Source organism: Onthophagus taurus, chromosome 6, assembly GCF_036711975.1.
Source record: "Onthophagus taurus isolate NC chromosome 6, IU_Otau_3.0, whole genome shotgun sequence".
In the NCBI taxonomy this organism is placed as follows: domain Eukaryota; kingdom Metazoa; phylum Arthropoda; class Insecta; order Coleoptera; family Scarabaeidae; genus Onthophagus; species Onthophagus taurus.
This window is the reverse complement of record NC_091971.1, coordinates 17,930,297-17,949,176: the sequence shown is the minus strand read 5'-3', so window position 1 is coordinate 17,949,176 and position 18,880 is coordinate 17,930,297. Positions and strand designations below refer to the sequence as shown.

The 18,880-nt window shown below is 32.3% G+C and overlaps 2 protein-coding genes and 1 long non-coding RNA gene across 4 annotated transcripts in view; 2 read left to right on the top strand and 1 right to left on the bottom strand.

The window, feature by feature from the left end:
• The first annotated feature begins 1,170 nt into the window (after nt 1-1,170).
• On the top strand, nt 1,171-3,116 carry LOC139429939 (uncharacterized). Its single transcript, XR_011640533.1, has 2 exons — nt 1,171-2,317; nt 2,924-3,116. It is a non-coding gene; the product is annotated as an uncharacterized lncRNA (long non-coding RNA).
• Nucleotides 3,117-4,204: 1,088 nt separating this feature from the next.
• LOC111416842 (probable citrate synthase 1, mitochondrial) lies at nt 4,205-12,037 on the top strand. Of its 2 annotated transcripts, XM_023048943.2 has the most exons (6): nt 4,205-4,317; nt 4,371-4,592; nt 4,652-5,238; nt 10,823-11,159; nt 11,254-11,358; nt 11,414-11,687. In XM_023048943.2, exons 1-6 carry the CDS (start codon nt 4,267-4,269, stop codon nt 11,645-11,647), a joined length of 1,536 nt encoding a protein of 511 aa, XP_022904711.1. In that variant the 5' UTR covers nt 4,205-4,266; the 3' UTR covers nt 11,648-11,687. The 2 variants fall into 2 exon arrangements, with proteins under 2 accessions (XP_022904711.1, XP_022904712.1); XM_023048944.2 differs by lacking the exons at nt 11,254-11,358; nt 11,414-11,687 and adding an exon at nt 11,695-12,037.
• Nucleotides 12,022-18,880, bottom strand: part of LOC111414060 (NAD(P) transhydrogenase, mitochondrial-like) — a 46,419-nt gene continuing 39,560 nt past the window's right edge. Inside the window, exons 17-19 of the mRNA XM_071196390.1 lie at nt 12,758-13,022; nt 12,491-12,702; nt 12,022-12,436 (exon numbers count right to left, since the gene is read on the bottom strand). Coding sequence (XP_071052491.1) covers nt 12,287-12,436; nt 12,491-12,702; nt 12,758-13,022 — 627 coding nt within the window. The 3' untranslated portion in view covers nt 12,022-12,286. The remainder of the gene's footprint in view (nt 12,437-12,490; nt 12,703-12,757; nt 13,023-18,880) is intronic.

The window sequence follows — 18,880 nt, the reverse complement described above, 5'->3', positions numbered from 1 at the left end:
GCTATGCTTTTAGCAATATTAAGTTCGTCTGCTTTTTCATGTATTGTTTTATTGTGGCAATAATTTTTAATCACTAATTCACGGATTTTTGACTCTGTACAGATACCACGCACCATTTTAATTGATAAATACAGATTTACTCAACAGCAACAGTGTTACAAGCTTTAGAACAAACCGGCAATTTAACATTTCATTTTACGTTATTTCCACAGTTTACTTAATCTTAATTTGTTCCATTTTTATGGAAGTTACTTTGCATTGTCCTAATATTAAGTTGTCAGGTAAAATATACATTTTTCTAGTTTAATTAGAAGCAATAGGGTATGTATTTTGTTTTTTGTGTTGTTCATTAGACAAAATTGTTGTTAATTATATAATCAAATGATATTAATCTGAAAAAATTATTAAAAGAAATTAAACTGTTTAATTATTGTTAATTATATACACATTTTATTTTATCCCAATATATAGTTGTTAGGGCTCGTAATAAAAGTTTGACATATTGACTGCAACCTAATAGTTATTTATATTACAAGTGGGCTAGAAACATAATTACAATATGAATGTGGAGAATTGCACGACGAGGTCGTAGACCGTGTCGTGTAATGACACGAGTAGGTCCCACCATGGACAATAATTGGTTGCTACCTTATTCTTGCTCCGTGGTGTCGATTTTAAAATTCCTTTCATTAGAACTTGCGTAAAATTTTTATAATCCTGAATCTCTTTCCTCACAGATGCATCTTCCACAATACTCGAGAACCTATCCTAATCCGTATTCTTAAGTTTATACTTCCTATGTTACCCACCAACTCTATCATACTTGTTCTTTCCCCTTGCCATCTCCATTGAAACCGGGAAATGGTCACTTCCTAAAGTATCTTTTAATATCTCGTATTTAACCGTATGTACAAAGCTGTTGGAATACAGAATTACATCCAAAATATTCCCTCTACCTGGATCCATATTGAGAATTGTAGATTCCCAGTGTTAAGAGCCCACTTTACCAGGTCGGTCAGTTTCTGAGGGGCGCAGACGACGGACGTTCGGAAGCAACGAGGCGGAGTTTATTTTCTACTAGGCCCGACCCTTTATAGATAAAAAAAACATCGTGTTTATTTTATTACGATTCTTTTTCTCGTCGATGTTGTTAATGAAGAAATTAAACGACATCTTCTAAATATTATTATTTATTAACACTTTTTCTTAATTACGAATCACAATCAATCTTTTTATTGACTTTCCAATTTATTTATTATTTTAGTTATTTAGCCCACTTTTTTACTACGTTTGTTTTTTTTAAGTATTTTGGTTCACAACAATTTACATTACGCAAATATCAGTTTTTTAATGCTTTTTTTCGATATGAATACAATATTAATTTTTTAATAGAGAAATTAGAGAAAGAAGTTGAGAACATCTAAGATTATGGGTTTATAATTCAATTGAATGTAAGGCAAAAATCAATTTCAAATGCAATAAATAATTTTGCGACGCATAAAACATTTATATCATTTTGAAACGAAAATAACATTTATAACTTCATTTTATATTAAAATAGATATATTTGCAATACAGGAATGTGAAAAGTTCGGTACAACATTTATAAATTATATCTTTGTTGTATTATTATGCGTTCGTTTGATATACAGGTGTCTCAGAGTAACCGTGTAAGTAATTTTATTTGAAAACAGGTAGTTACAAAAATTAAAGAAAAAATAGCTGAATAAATGTGGTTCCTTTATGAATATTATTACTTTTCATTCGAACTTTTTTAATATTTCTGTTTAAAAAAATGGACTGCATGGTCTGCATCACCTTGTATAAGTAAATGAAATAATATGTAATACCTAATTAATAATAATATTAAATAATGATTGAAGTATACAAAATATGGCTAATAGTGTAATAAATAAAACAGCCCTGACTAGAAAAATCTTTAGGAAATTTTAATTTGCCATCGTTGAATAGATGTAAGCTCTTGAAATTCGCTGAACACTTCACCTCGACGATGGCATTTTCGTTTTTTATTGTTTCATTTGGACTTGCAACTAAGAATCCATACATCCTACGGATGAATAGAACTTAAGAGTTTGCTGGCAAGTTATATTTACTTTCAAATTTTTTTAATGCAAGTCATTCATAGTCTTGGCCATGTTTAGTGTTATTATTTCTAGCAAATTTCGAGTACAAGATTGATTTAACTTTATTTAAGCAAGACGTGTCATTTCTCATCCTACATACATCACCAAATCTCGATGCAGTTAGGCACAGATACCTTTCTTGGATCCATATCTGATTGGTACTTTAGCTTCTGGTAAGAATTTGTATTTTATTTCTGTTAATGCATCCATCTTGCAAGTTTCCAATAAATTCTTCTTTCTTTTATATTCTTCGTGTGAAATGTCACTCATAAATTATAACCGAATTGCTATCATTACCCTGATCGGCTTTCGCTACCTACCTGAATTACCCTGTATACACGAGTATTTTATTTTATTGTATTCAATTATTTTATAGCAGTACCACTCCGGATGATGCATCGTAATTGATGTTGTTCGAGCGTTTAGCGTTTACAGTCTTTATTCAGTCTTTATTTACTTCTCCTGAAGCTGTAACTAAATTAATTCTTCTTTACCTGCGTTCTTCATAGACTGCTATGCCATGTCACTTACGGGTTCTTGATATTTTTGGAATGTTTTTGTTAACATAAATAGTATATCCACACATAACAATAATTCTTCAGCCTGTGTATATTCGGTACCGACAGATAACAGAAACAACAGCAGAGTTTATCTCAATAGACTCTTTGCTTTCTTCAGTGTAAAGCTTCTTTTTTATCCCGCACATAAAACATAAAAGAAATGAGCTGCTAAGCCCTTTTTTTGACTCATTAATAAATTTAATGCGAGTTTTGTTGCAGTTGAATGGATTATTCTCCACCATCAGTATTTGGTTCTGCATCATTTGTATTATTTAACTTATGGTATCGCTTCAAATAATGTATCGTTTTAATTTTTACTGTGATGGTTTATTCTTTTTAAATAAGTCCTTTTTATGTGTATCACAGTTTATACAATAAAATTAATAAAATTTAACTTACCTTTCGGAATGAATACATTTTTCAATTGAATCTCGGACTATAAAATATGAAATTTTAGATTTTATAAAAATTTATATCGTAAATTATTACCGTCTATTACTCCTTTTTCGAGAACATCTTCAAATGCTAAGGGGTAGTTTTTTAGATGAACATACTTACCCATTGTTTATAAAAACTTTACACAAACTAAATTAAACTAACACTATAGTACACAATAAAATAACAACTATTGACTATAAATTCAAAAATTTTGTTAAATTACATAATCATTAGTAGAAAATCACGGAAAATAAAGTTCAAAACGTACTTTTGGAAATGATTATTTTCTCTACCACATTAAAAAGTAATAGATAAAACAAGGAGCTTCGATGAAGAGAGTCGATGTCAGCGCCGCTCAGTCGGCAGGAGGCGGGACTAACGCGGTGGTAATACTTCGTGGGAATCTTGACGGAAAATATTCATTTTTACGCTACCTTTTTGCAATTTTAGCAAATTACAAACTATTCCTTTATAACTAAAAATTTTGAAAAAATTTATTTGAAAAATATTACTATTTTCAAGTATACTATCATGCAAGCTAAAAAAGAACGACCAAATTGTATAATATTGAGGAAAAAAACCCCTTTTTTTGGAAAACTTTAAAAATTTTCACCATGCGTTATGTAGAATTGTTAGAAGAAGCTATGTACAAAATTTCATCCAAATATTTTCATAAATAATGTATGTTTTTTGTAATTTGCCGAGCTGTATGGTAAAGTAGCCTCTTAACACATAACAGGTTATACTCCTCAATAATTTTTTGTAACTCCATTCCCGTTCTATTTGTTCTGCCTGTCCCCACACCAGAAAGTCAATCATTAAAATCTCCCAGAATCTTCAGAACTTCCACACCAGCATCACCTTCCAGCAAGAACATCCAATCTGTACTTTTAAAATTCACATCAGGAGAAATGTATTAAATTTAACGAAATGTACTCTTGAGGATGAACTATTACACCTTTTCATTCAATCACAAAATATATTTTGACCAATCAATATGCTACATAGACTCACTGTCACCACACGAATGTGCGTTTTATTTATTTCTATAGCAACCTTTCTTGATAAAATTTTGATTTTCAATATAATATGTCAAATATAACATTAAAAATAATCCAAATAAAATGGAAAGTTTAGGCAAAGCTTTAATCAATTTTAAAATATTCCGGTTGGAGGTAATTCATTTAAATCATTAATATGTTTTAGGTCGTTTAATATTTTTTTTAAGAAAGCATTTTCTCGAGTATTTTATCAAAACCGTGGTGTTTCTGATACATCTTTAAATGATTCCCCATTAAATGAGTCCCCTTTGAATACTACACGTACATCGGGAGGGAATACTTCAATAAAAGAAGTTTTGCGAAGTAAAATTCCTGTAGAACAAGGGAAGGTAAAAGAGTTTCGAAAAAAATATGGTAAACTCAAAGTTGGTGCTGTAACTGTCAATATGGTGAGGCAAAATATTAAAAACGATATTTTATATTTTCTATTTTATTAATATTAAAATAGATGTATGGTGGTATGAGAGGCGTTCCTGGATTAATTTGTGAAACGTCCATATTAGACCCTGAAATTGGAATTAGATTTCGTGGTTATTCTATTCCAGATATTCAAAAACTTCTCCCTAAAGCCAAAGAAGGTGGCGAACCAATGCCTGAAGGCATTTTGTGGTTATTACTCACTGGAGATATCCCCTCATCAGACCAAGTGACTGCTTTATCTCAAGATATAGCTGAACGTATGAAAATTTCACCAATGGTTGAAACAATGTTAAACAATTTACCCGATACGGTACATCCAATGACACAACTTTCTGCTGCTATCACTATTATGAATCAAGATAGTCATTTTGCTAAAGCTTATAGTGCGGGAGTTCGCAAAGAAAAATATTGGGAATATGTTTTGGAAGATTCGTTAGAAATCATAGCGAAATTACCTATAATAGCAGCACTTATTTATAAGAACACTTATAAAAAAACTCACCAGTTACCTCCAGTTGATAAATCGAAAGATATGTCATACAATTTTTGTAAAATGTTAGGATACAGTGATGTTTTATTCATGGAATGCATGAGAATGTATCTTACTATTCATAGGTAAGGTGTTTATATAAGGTGTATTAAAAATAAGTGCACCAAATTATAACCAGCTCACATTATTCCAGTAATCCACCGAGTTAATTCGGTCCAGTGCTAAACAACAATGCATGTTCACTGTTCAACGTATTCAGCACTGGATTGGTCGTTTACACTATTCTAGTGGCACTGGAATAGGTGAGCTGGAATGAAAAAGTAGATCAAAGTTCAATCCAGGCTCTGAACTGGCTTGCTCACTGGAATGAGTGCATTCCAGTACAATCCAGTATCGGTTCATATTCTTCCAGTGGAATTCCAGCACTGCTTTTGATCACTGGACTGGAAGAATGTGAACTGGGGATTACATACACTTGGGACGGCTAAAAGTTTTTGTGTATAAACTGAGATTTATTGAACAACCATGATATACATTTTAAAGTATGACATTTTAGCTACATTGTGTGTAAATTTGGTTAAAACATTTCAAACGGTTAAAAAGTTACATTCATTTTCCTGACACGTGGTTCCATATCACATAGTTTAAAAGAGTATCATCAGCATAAAAGTGTGGCATATAGTCCAAAACATTAGCGAACCCAATTATAGAAATCAGATTTAACAGAGGACCCAAAATAGAGCCCTGTGGGACACCAGATATAACATCTGCAGTCAGTGGCGTAACTAGAAAATATGATCCCAGGCGCAAAATTTTGTAAATGGCCCCTGTCTTTATAGCAAAGGTAGTAATACTATGTATACATATTATGGTATACAGAAAAAAAACACAAATTAAGTTGAAAACACTTATTTATTTTCAAATTTACTAACAAAAAACCAAGAACTAAGAACTAAATTATTACAAAAGTTGTTTTCTTCTAGATTTCATCGCTGTAAATATACTTATTAAATTTTTTAAATCCATTTTCTTAGCCTCACTGCTTTCAATTGCTAATATAGAAAGATCATTCAGCCGCGATTGTCCCATACTATTTCTTCTATAGTCCTTTATTATTTTTAACTTGCTAAATGATCTTTCTACAGAAGCAACTGTTACAGGGAGCGTGAAGAACAATATAAAAACAGAAAATACATCCGATATATCAGTTTCTAAGCAATTATATTTGGTCATTACTAAGTTAGCAAAATTTTTTACACTTTGCAATTCTTTTAACTTGTCTTTTAAAAGCGAATGAACATGAATAAATTGCAATGAAAATTGTTCACTCAAAAAAGTTGAATACTTCTTTTGTAATTTTTCACATTCTTTTAAAATATCTTTGTCTTTTAACGTTGATAATCTTTGTGGATCCAGAAATCCAAAATAATTTCTTAATTTTTCCATGCTTTTAAATCTTTCATGTAGTTGATGTGAAATAGTATCTATGACAACATTAAATATTCCAACTCTAAACATATCTTCTCTTGCAGAAAAGTGATAAAATTCACTTTAGGCTGTCGTTTCTTTTAAAACTCAAGGGGAACATTCCAAGTTCTTGCAATTTCTGTAGCCTCACCTTTTATTTCAGTAAATTTTGATCTACTTTCTGAAACTTTACTATAATCTTGGTTCAAAACAGTTTTGGCTTCATCTAAATCTACATTTTTCTTTTGTAGAACTTTTGAAGCTAAATTAATTTCTGCTAGAATTTTATGCAAAAAGACGCACATAAAAATAAACTCAAATTTTTCCATTCTATCTTTTATGTTTTGAGCTTTATCACGAATTTCTTTTTTCTCTGTCAACATCAAGTGTGTTAAAGATTTTATAATATCTAAATAACGTAGTTTCACAGCTAGTAGAGAAGTCAATCTTCCAGACCATCGAGTAGGATTTAATTTTTTTAAAGTTACATTTGATTCGCCTGTGAACTTTGAAAGCAAATCCCATTTATTAATAGAATTTCCAAAAAATGAATATATTTCTTGGAGTGTAACGAAAAATGCGGACACATCTTTATTTTTCTCTATTGCATCTTTTATGACAAGATTTAAATTATGGCTTGCACAATGAACGTACTCTGCATTTTGTTGAATGTTCTTTATTTTTTGTTGCAGACCATTGTATATACCACTCATTACATTTGCTCCATCGTATCCTTGACCAATACATTTTTCAATTGGTATCTTCATTTCGTCTAATATAGATGGAATTTTATTTTTCATTCCCTCAGCAGTAAGATCTGTTTGATCAAAAAATCCCAAAAAAGTTTCTTTAATTTGAAACCCTTGAGATTCTAAGCGATCATTTCTTAGAATATGCACATGTCTAATCATTACACTTAATTGGTCCTTTTTCACTATATCTTGGGTAGTATCCAATAAAAGCGAATAACATAAACTATTGTTAATTTCACTTATTATATTTCCTCTAAGATTTTGCCCTGCACATTGAATTAGTTCGTTTTGAATTTTGGGACTTAAGTATCTAACTGATCCATTTGGCATGTCAATTACTTGTTTTAAAATATTGTCATATTTAGCCAATAATTCAACTTCTGCTATAAAATTGCCGTTATAATCATCTCCGATATTTTCTGAATGGCCACGAAATGAAGTACTATTTCTTGCCAACTTTAAAGTAATATCAAACAAACGCTTTAGAACCTTTCTCCAAAAGATCTCATTTTGACGAATAAGCTCCTCTCAGCATTTTTCTATTGTCTTATTTTCTTGCCAAATTTTATGCACTGCCAACGCTTCAATATGATGCTTTGTAAGAGAATGAGTGTTCAACTTATTGGAAAAACTTTGCCAATCACGCACACCAGTACACCATTGATTTTTTTGGCCAGAGAATAACCAACATGGTTTACAGTAAGCTGCATCAAGAATTTTCGAATAGTGTAACCAAGATCGAGGAACTGGACCATATTTAGTAATGCATGTGAAAAATTTTGCAGAAAAGCAACGATTATTTTGCATCGGATCTCTGCGAAATGGTCCTTGTGGTTTGTTTATTGTATCGTCTAGACCCACTAAAAACCGTCTAAGTTTATCTGTTAAATTGATGTTATTTTGTACATAATAACCCAAATCCGGATCTCTAAATTCTGAGTTTTCTTCGTCGTTGTTTTCCTCATTTTCATTTAGGAAGTGCAGCACTTGTGATTTTTGATGTTGTGTTGTATTTATTAAACCAGCAGTACTTGAACCAGAAGCACTATTTCTACTTCTGGAGTGGAAAGATTTTCCTGTGTCTCCGATTCCACACTTTCTACTCTTTTCAATTTTTGGATGAATGTATCTATTTTTGGTAACTGATTATTTATTTTTATCTGGTGGGCGCTGGTTAACAACAAAATCTTGGTTTTACGTTTCCATAAACTTTATTATTAATTACACTTAAACTATACATATAAATTGCGATTAGTTGTCCGATTAGTCTCCGCGTAAATTGAAGGGGTACTGTTTCGGTGTGTGTTAAATCGAAGACTGACTAACTGATACGAGTTGAGCTCGCAGGCTCCTTCTTTATTTTAGGTCATAACTAGAAACCCTTACCTAAACACCGAAATACCCCAACGCATTCCCACACTTAACTCCACCCAATAAATAATGCGATAAAAGACTCTAATATTGCGACTCGAGACACTTCAAATCTAGACTAAACAAATGAGGCGATACAAATAAATCCAATATAAATGAACTAATATAATATAAACCTATCAAATCTAATATAAATTAACCAATATAATATAAAATCTAACAGTAACTTTTTTCTTTTTTCATCCTTTTCTCTTTTTATCTTTCGCTTTTGTGCCCCACTGGCAACTTTTTTCTCCATTGTATTTTATGGACTAAAACAAATACATACATTTTGTAAGCACATATTTATGAACATATCCATATACAGTATTAACAGTATTATACAGTTATACAATATTAAAGTAATGTGAATACAGGGCTATTTAAAAGTAGAGCACCAAACTTCAGCTACGTTTTGCTTTTATAAAACTTTCAGTTGTTACCTACAACACTGAAAATAAAACTTTGAAGTCGATTATCTCGAAAACAAAGACCGATCGGAAAAAATGGTTTCATTTCGACTTGAAATCAGAAGTTCTACACGGGCTTCCAGTTTGGTGCTTTAGTTTTGAATCACCCTGTATATTGAATTCAAACTATGTTTCGAATAGGCACCACCGTTTGTGAATTGAATCTTAACAACTGTTGACATGTTGAAAAAGATGACATTTAATAGAAACAATTGAGAAACGTTGCTGCCTCTGCGAAATGTAATTTGAATTCATTAATGTTCACATTAATTCGCAGATAGTACTTACCGTATTAATTTTCTAATTTTAAAAGAATTTTAATCACTAACACTAATTTTATATAGGCGGCACTATAATATAAGTGTCAAAAAGGTTATAACTGTTGAGGTGTATTTCAAACCACTAAATAAAACTAAACTTAAAAAGGACTGCATTTGCCTAACACTTCTCGCACGCGACCTAACGTTTCTTTTCTCCGCTGCCACTTTACGCGCCCCGACGTTGCCATAGTTTGGCAACGCTCAAGTGGGTGATGATATATCGTATACACACACCCTATAACGTAAACAATAACTGTTATAACCTTTTTTAGATTTAGTATCTTTATAAACTAAATCCCGTGAAAAAAAAGATTTTTACCCGTTCTTGGGAATTTTAAACACAAAATTTTATTAATGTATACTTTTAACAACAGTTTTTGTAATTCTAATTAAAATCTTTAAATTTTTTCAAAATCGTTTGAGGGCCCAAGGGCCCTCAGGATCGACGGGCTCCGACGCAATGCGTCCTTTTGCGACCCCGTAGTTACGCCACTGTCTGCAGTATTCCACCACTAAGTTTAACCAATTGCTATCGTCCAGACAAATAACTTTGTACTAAATGAATCGAACCTAAAAAAGATAAACCTATATAATAGAGCTCAGCCAATAGAGTATCAAAGGCCTTAGAAAAATACAAAAGTGTTAAGATAGTAACCCGTTTGTCGTCAATTGCTTTGAAGATTTCATATGTCACACCCCGAAGCGCAGTAAACTAAATCCCGGATGAAAGCCAGACTGGTAACTGGGCAACACATTGTAGTCATAAGATGACAGCGAAGTCTGACCGCCATGACCCTCTCATAAACCTTGGATAATATAGACAATATACTAATTGGCCTCAAGTCACCAGGACGATCTTCCACATATCAAGGAATACAAAACATTCAATGGAATAGTTAATTATATGGCACAAGAAGGGCAAAATTGCAGGACAACACAATAAAAGCATTTTAACACTTATGCAATCCATACCAACAGAGTTTGATTTGATTCCACATAGAATATTGAAAGTTTCAGTTTTATTTGTAAGAGAAAATATTAGTTTTTCAGTAACTTGTTGAAGTATGTTATTCCAATAAAAGTCAATCAACTCAGCACTTCCACTTATCAGTTTCAAGACGTTCTGACTTGCTCTGGCATTTATAATTCGGTTAACGACAGTTAACGAAGTTTTTTTATTACTTTTTACTCATAATAATGTATTATTTAGAAATAATGTTTATGTGCACTTATTTTTATCACAATCTCTATATTGAACATTCTTTTGACTCTTTTAAAACATTTTTTTAGTGACCATGAAGGTGGAAATGTTTCAGCTCACGCATGTCATTTAGTTGGATCTGCATTAAGCGATCCTTATTTGTCTTTAGCAGCTGGTTTGAACGGTTTGGCAGGTCCACTCCATGGTTTAGCAAATCAAGAAGTATTAGTATGGTTGGAACTTCTTCAAAAAGAACTTCCTTCCACATACACCGAAGAAAATATAAAAGAATTTGTATGGAAAACTTTACAATCTGGTCAAGTTATACCCGGTTACGGCCATGCCGTTTTAAGAAAAACCGATCCAAGATATATTTATCAAAGAGAATTTGCACTAAAACATTTACCAAATGATCGAATGATTAAGGTAAGTTATTTCTATCTTTTTTTTTTAATTTAATAGAAAAGATTGTTGTTCAGATAGACTTCTTCATCTAAAGTTTTCCGTATGTTGCTTTTAGTTGGTTGCTGATGTCTTCAAAGTGGTACCTCCAATTTTGCTTCAAACTGGGAAAGTAAAGAATCCGTGGCCAAATGTTGATGCCCATTCAGGTGTTTTACTTCAGGTAGATTCACCAACTTTCTATCATTTATTTATTAAAAGATATTTCTTCTTCGTAGTATTTTGGACTTAAAGAACCTACTTTTTATACAGTTCTTTTTGCTTTATCGAGATCTCTTGGAGTTTTATCACAGTTGGTTTGGGATCGAGCTCTTATAACTCCCATTGAACGTCCGAAATCGTTTAGTACCGATTATTTGATTAGTACGGTTGAGGAGAGTTTACTTCAATTAAAAGCTGAACAAGTTTTACAACCACTTATTGACACACAAAACAAAATTAATCCAGAATAATTTTTAAATTAAAATATAATAAATAAATTAAAAATAAATTGTTTTAGTTGGTGGGAGATGTTTATAATGTAGTGCCGCCAATTTTGGAAGGATTAGGAAAAGTTAGAAACCCCTATCCAAACGTTGACGCTCATTCGGGAGTTTTAGTTCATCATTTTGGGATAAAAGAGGCAAGTTTTTGTACTGTCCTTTTTGGTGTATCAAGAGCTCTTGGGGCTTTATCGCAATTAGTGTGGGATCGTGCGCTTTATTTCCCACTAGAACGTCCAAAATCTTTCAACCTTGAATCTTTGAAGAAAATGGTTCAAGAAGGAAATATAAAAGTATAGGGAAAAATTGATTTGTGTAAAAATAAATTTTATAAATAAAAAAAATTACTTTACGAATTACTTTAATTTGCAATGGAAAATATTTACAGCAATCTAAATCACTAAAATAAATCTTAACATTAAATGCGTATCAACTATTTTTTTAAGCTTAATTTCACTGGGTTTTCTTGCAATATTGGGATATTTAACATTAATTTTTTTAAGTGATTAACTCGAATAAGAATAGCAACTAAACAATTAATAATAATTGAGCTATCTACATGAGGTTTATAAAAAATATATCATTTAAGTATACTTTTTTAATTTCAACTTAAGCACCTTCAGCCGATTTTACTTTGTTCAGGAGAGCATCACACGTTTTCTTTGCATCACCCAATAACATAGCAGTGTTTGGTTTGTAAAAAACTGGATTATCTACAGCTGCATAACCAACACCTAAAGATCTTTTCATCACCACAACCTAAACAAAGAATTATATTCAAACAAAAATTATTTGTAAAATATATATTTTTACTTGTTCTGATTTCCAAACGTTAAGCACTGGCATTCCAGCGATTGGTGAATTTGGATCTTCAATAGAAGCGCTGTTAACGGTGTCATTAGCACCAATTACTAAGGTTAAATCGGTTTCAGGGAAATCATCGTTAATTTCATCCATTTCAAGTACATCATCATATGGTACACCTGCTTCTGCTAGAAGGACGTTTAATTGTCCAGGCATACGACCTAAGAAAAGAATTAATTAGAAAAAAAATTTTATTGTAATTTAGATCATTTTTACCTGCAACGGGGTGAATAGCGAATCTAACTTGTTTACCCATTTTTTTCAAATGAGATACCATCTCGGCAATTGGGTACTGCGCTTTAGCCACGCACAAACCATATCCGGGTACAATAATAATACTTCTCGCATTATTAATCATTTCAACTGTATTATCAATGTTAACTTCTGTGTGAGTTCCAGTTATTTCCATTGGTTTTCCTGTTCCGGTGCTTGATGTTCCATATCCTCCTAAGATTACGTTAGGAAGTGATCTATTCATAGCCTATAATAAATATTTTAATTAATCTTTTTGGTACCCAGAGGTGTAATGAGTAAATTTAATAAATTACAATTCATACACTTTATAGTCTGTTATTTTAAGTGATAGAGTTAAGTTCTATTACCCATTCTTTTGACACTTGCTGCTCTTTTCATAGTTAATTGTAAATTTTTAAAAGTAGCCTCTTCACCCACGTTTTTGACAATTTCAGTTATTATTTTATGTGACATATCTGAACCATACATCTTTTACAAATTCCTTGATGTGAAAAACGTCCCTAACATACAAAGACTGCCTACTATCAGGTACAATCAGGTTGAAACTTGCATATATTGTCATTGCCTTAGGTTCAGTGCAAAGTGTGCAGTGACAGCCGCACAATGTCTTGCGCTTCAAGTTTGAATACGACAATCAACAGCAATATTTATTACCAAACTCTCGGAAAACTACACCAAGCCATTTTACAGAAACAAAGAGGAACGTTGACGAAAGGGATCAGGTTGTTGCATAATCCCAGGTTGAAATTTGTTTTTTCATGTAATTTTAAGCTTATACTTTCTGGTCTCAAAAAAATAATTTGCGCATTTTCAATAAAATGGCTAGTATACAGATATTCGGATATTCGACAGTCAATACTGAAAGTTTTGAAACTATTAATTTATCCAACACACAGTAATGAAAAAGAAAATCAATGACGCGTTAAAATGCCTATTTTTTGCCTATTTCATAAAAATTATTATCAAGAAATGAACACTGCTGCATTTAAAAATTTTACAAACGTCACAATTCTATTATACAGTGAATTATATAATTGGTATTAATATACCTGTGGCAGTGCATAAAATTCTTGTGCAAGGCCACTTAATAATAAAATCATTAAGTATCCAGAATGGCCTGCTTTCAGAAGAAGCGCAAGAAACTCGGAATAAAGACCTGAGAAGGTATAGCCAGAACTTTTAATAAGTTTATTGTGTTATATGCCAGGGCTTACACTCGTCATATATAATTCAATACAATAAGTAAATTTACAATCAACAATCAAATCTCAATTACAGTCCTGTCTTTCAGATATTCCTCAACTGAGTAGAACACATTCCTCAACAAAGACGCTCTTATGACATTTTTAAATTTATTTTTTTGCAAAGATCTAATGCCCATGGGCAATTTATTAAATAAGATTTGTGCAATATATATGTGACTTTTTTGCGTTCTACTCAGTCGACAAAAATCAACGTAAATGTTTTCACGGTTTCTGGTCCCATAACTATACACGTCGGCATGCGTGCTGTATTTGTCTTTATTATCGTAACAGTACAGAAGACACTCAAGTATAAACAAAGATGGTAGTGTCAAAATATCAAGTTGTCTGAAAGCGTGTCGGCAGTCATCTGTATAGTTAAGTTTAGCAATGATCCTCACCGCCTTGCGCTGCAAGCCAAATATATGGTTACTAGCTGGACTACCACCCCAAGCAATGATACAATAATTCAATATTGAGTGTATGAGCGCGAAATAAGAGGTTCTGGCCACCTCAGCCGACACAGAATTCACCAATCTACGTAGTAGAAATATGTTTCGGGCAATTTTCTTACCAATCTCTACCGTATGACCCTCAAAATTCAAGTCGGGTGGACTCACTGTTATTCCCAGTAATTTAGTAGAGGATAGCTCATTTAAATTTATATAATTTTGTCTAAGACTGAACAATGATTGGACCGTTTTGTCTTTATTTAAACACAATTCATTGGCAATACACCATTCGTTTGCCGCGGTCAGCAGTCGATCCGTGGAGGATATCACTTCCTCAAACTCAATACCCGTTACCAGCAGCGTCGCGTCATCCGCATACAACAAACAGTTCACATTATCACCCAAATACCTAGGAAAATCGTTAAAGAAAAGAATAAACAGGAGGGGTCCCAATATTGATCCCTGAGGGACGCCTCTCGTGATACGAAGTCGCTCAGACGTTCCATTTTCACACTTAACCTGTTGGGATCTGCCCGACAGATATGATCTGATTAAGTCAACACTGTCCTGATCAAATCGGAAAAAATATCGCAGTTTATGCAATAGCATACTGTGGGATACACTGTCAAAAGCGCGTGACAGATCCAAAAACAATGCAGCGCAGAATTTCCGTTTTTCATATGCATCATAACAGGTGTTCATAAATTTAATAATTGCATCCTTTGTGCTCCGACCAGGTCGAAATCCAAATTGGTTTTCAAAAAGCATATTATTTGATTCTACATGTGCTATTATTTGCTTGTAAATTACGCGTTCAAATACTTTAGACAGCGCCGGTAGTATACTAATAGGTCGGTAATTCGAGCAGTCATTTTTATCGCCGCGTTTGAAAATAGGCACAACAGACGCAACCTTTAACACATCAGGGAATACACAAGAAGACAACGAGCTGTTTACCAATCTGGTTAAAGGCTTCACAAATAGGCTAATATTATTCTTTATAACTTTGGTTGGAACACCGTATATGTCTCTAGTCCCACTAGACTTCAAACCCTGAAGGATACCCCTAACCTCACACTCCGACACTTGTGTAAAGGAAAAAATGGGGACATCGATAAAGCTAGCAGGGCATATGCTTGAAGAAGGGTTAGCCAATGGACCAAGCTGAGACACAATGTTATTGGCCTCGTTAACAAAGAAATCATTAAGAATATCCGGGTCAAGATTCACTGAATTTTGTTTATTGGCGTTTGGCCTGTTATTGTTTATAACCGCCCAAGAAGCTCTAGATTTATTATTCGACCCATTAATAAAATTATTCGTGGCTTTACGCTTTGCCTCAGCTATTTTGTTACGGTATAACAATCTGGCTTTGTCTCTAGAATCTCTTAGACTTTCCGTCTTGAAACGGTTATAAAGATTAGAAGCCAAGTCACAGATATCTCTCAGCTGGCGCAGTGTGTTATCAAACCATTTGATTCCTCCATCACGGACTCTAACCTGCCTTCCAACCTCAGGATAAGCTGTATAAAATGTTGATAAGAACCGTTCAAAAAAGTAACTGAATTTTGCATTAACATCAAATTCACTATCAGAAAAAATCTCCCAGGAGTATTTCTGAAAGAGTTCAAAAAATCTTATGTTGCCCTCAACACTAATTGGCCTACCAATCCCAGTAGTGTACCTCACAGGAAATGTTGACAAAATTTCAGCCGAAATAAATTGGCCATGGTGATCTGAAATATTATTCATGATAACCTTTTCCAGAAAAATGTTAAGAATACACAATAATACAGACATTTTAAACAGACTATTAATATCTTCAGACCCAATTATAACATCATATCAAGAAATCAAGGAATAATACAGATTTTTCTGAAGAACTTATAAGCCTTCATGAGTATTTTCCCAATATGAGGGAAAATACAATAAGTAGGTATAGGAATGTTTATAGATAATTTCTAGAGAATTAAATTCCCTTTCTGATAGGCTAAAAAAATATGGGACGTTCCATTTAAAATTTTCAAAATTCTCGCCATTGAATATGGAGAAACAGTAATACAATTTTTGAACATCCTGTAAAGATACAACAAATGATAATCTATTTGGTGGCATCTGAAGAGTAATCGTTCCAATTAAGAGCTTTTTTGAATTATCGTTGGCTGAGATATATGGGGTTTTAAAGAGCATGGTGTACCAAAAACTATAGCATTCCATTTAAAATAACGAAGTTATGGTCTACTTATAGTAGACCGGAAGTTTCGGCCATCTTGAAAATATTTTAGATGGAAAGATCCGAACGAACAACCCATGCTACCAAAATTTCAAACCTCTATGAATAGTGGAACCTTAAAAAGTCTTAACGAATTAGTTACGTCAGACACCCTGTATATATTATATTATATAGGTGTGTCAAATGTCTGGAATATAGCCAATAACGTCGCCATTTGTGGTTTTAAAGAAAAATGTTTCAAATAAAAAATTCTTTATTAAATGTGGCGCATTTTTTGGCGATATTTGCTTGTTTACATTGTTGTTTGTTTCGTTGCTAAGGCAACCAACATTGTTATTTTAAATGGGATGCCTGTTTTTTTTTTTTGCATATTTTGATAGAGGATAAATCCCTACGCGATGAACATATCAAATCATATGGTTGTATAAGAAAAAATCGAGAAAAAATGCGTATTTTGATAGAGGATAACTATCAAAATATACAAAAAAACATATGCATCCCATTTAAAATAACAATGTTGGTTGGCATAGCGACAAAACAAAAGCCAATACAAACAAGCAGATATCGCAAAAAATTTTGTGCCATGATTAATACAGAATCTTTTATTTGAAACATTTTTCTTTAAAACCACAAATGGTGCAGTTATTGGCTATATTCCAGACATTTGACAAACCTGTATAAGCATACAGGGTGTTTCGGTGAATAAATGTAACCACATGTACTGCAGTGAAAATGATGACAATTCATGTAAAAAAAATTAGTAAAAGTCCTCAAATTGCAGAGATATAGACCATCAAAGTTAGGAAATTTTAACACATTTTTCTAAACATCTTAAACACTATTTGTGGTAAAGCGTTGAAACTTGGTACAGTGTAAACTAATATCACGTAAAATCATTAGGCAATTTTTGAGTTGGATCGGTACGCGGGAACAATGTTATACAGCCTGTTCCTAAAGTTTGTTTGCTCAGAACTTTTTTTTTTCTATCATAACCCTACATTTATTTTTGCAGTTTCTAATAGTAAATTTAGTTTAGAAACTTTTATCACTCTTAAAGAATATTGATAAAAACCACTGTTTTCGTATTAAATGCAAAAATGTTAGACTCCGAATTCAATAACACTAAAAAAAATAAATAAATAAATAATCTGAATTGGCAATGATAAGTGAAAATCGAACTGAGCTGTCATAACTATTATTTGATTATGTATGCAACATGTCCAAGTGAAAAAGAAACAAAAAACTGACAACACTAACAGGAATAATAGAAAAAGGACATAAAATAACAAGACAAGTAATAAAAAATACTAAAGGAAATGTTCAAATACATAGATTTCTCTTTTTTAGTGCTATTATTGAACTTGGAACCCAACATTTTTGCATTTAACAAGAAAACGGTGATTTTTATCAATATTATCTAAGAGTAATAAAAGTTTCTAAACTAAATTTACAATTAGAAACTGCAAATAAATGTAGGATTATAATAGAATAAAAAAGTTCTGAGCAAACAAACTTTAGGAACGATAAACGACCGATCCAACTCATAAATTGCCTAACGATTTTACATCACATTGATTTATACTGTACTAAATTTCAGCGCTTTACTGTAAATAGTGTTTAAGATATTTGGAAAAATGTGTTAAAATTTCCTAACTTTGATGTATGTTTGAAATTTGAAGACTTTTACTAATTTTTTTTTACGTGAATCGTCATCATTTTCACTCTAGTATATGTGGTTAAATTTGTTCCCCGAGTCACCGAAACACCCTGTATATGGGCGTTCGGTGACGTCACGCATAGGTAAGCAACTACTATTTAACACTTTGAATTAGCAAATGCTTAATTTACTCTATTCGTGTTTTCTAATGTTGTTAGTTTGAGACTTATGGTTCATAATATAAAATAAAGATCTTGATCTAGTTTAGCCGTCTTAAGAGACGTACGGCTAAACCCGAATGTTTCTAATTCTAGGTCTAGTGTAGTTCTACTTCTCGTTCAATAAAAATATACAACAATATAGCGCTGAATAATAACTAAAACTAGAGCTAACACTAGCACTAGAAACAACACTAGTTAATTCTATTTTTAGTTCAATAAAAATATAGAACAATTTAACGTTGAATAACAATTAAAACTAGATTAAGTTTGTTTTTAAAAC

Bases quoted from the DNA above. Each gene is read 5' to 3' on its own strand.
- LOC111416842 (XM_023048943.2), top strand. From the start codon at position 4,267: ATGGAAAGTTTAGGCAAAGCTTTAATCAATTTTAAAATATTCCGGTTG. The intron at 4,318-4,370 runs GTAATTCATTTA...ATTTTTTTTAAG, and splicing joins TTAAAATATTCCGGTTGGAG to AAAGCATTTTCTCGAGTATT. The intron at 4,593-4,651 runs GTGAGGCAAAAT...ATATTAAAATAG, and splicing joins GTGCTGTAACTGTCAATATG to ATGTATGGTGGTATGAGAGG.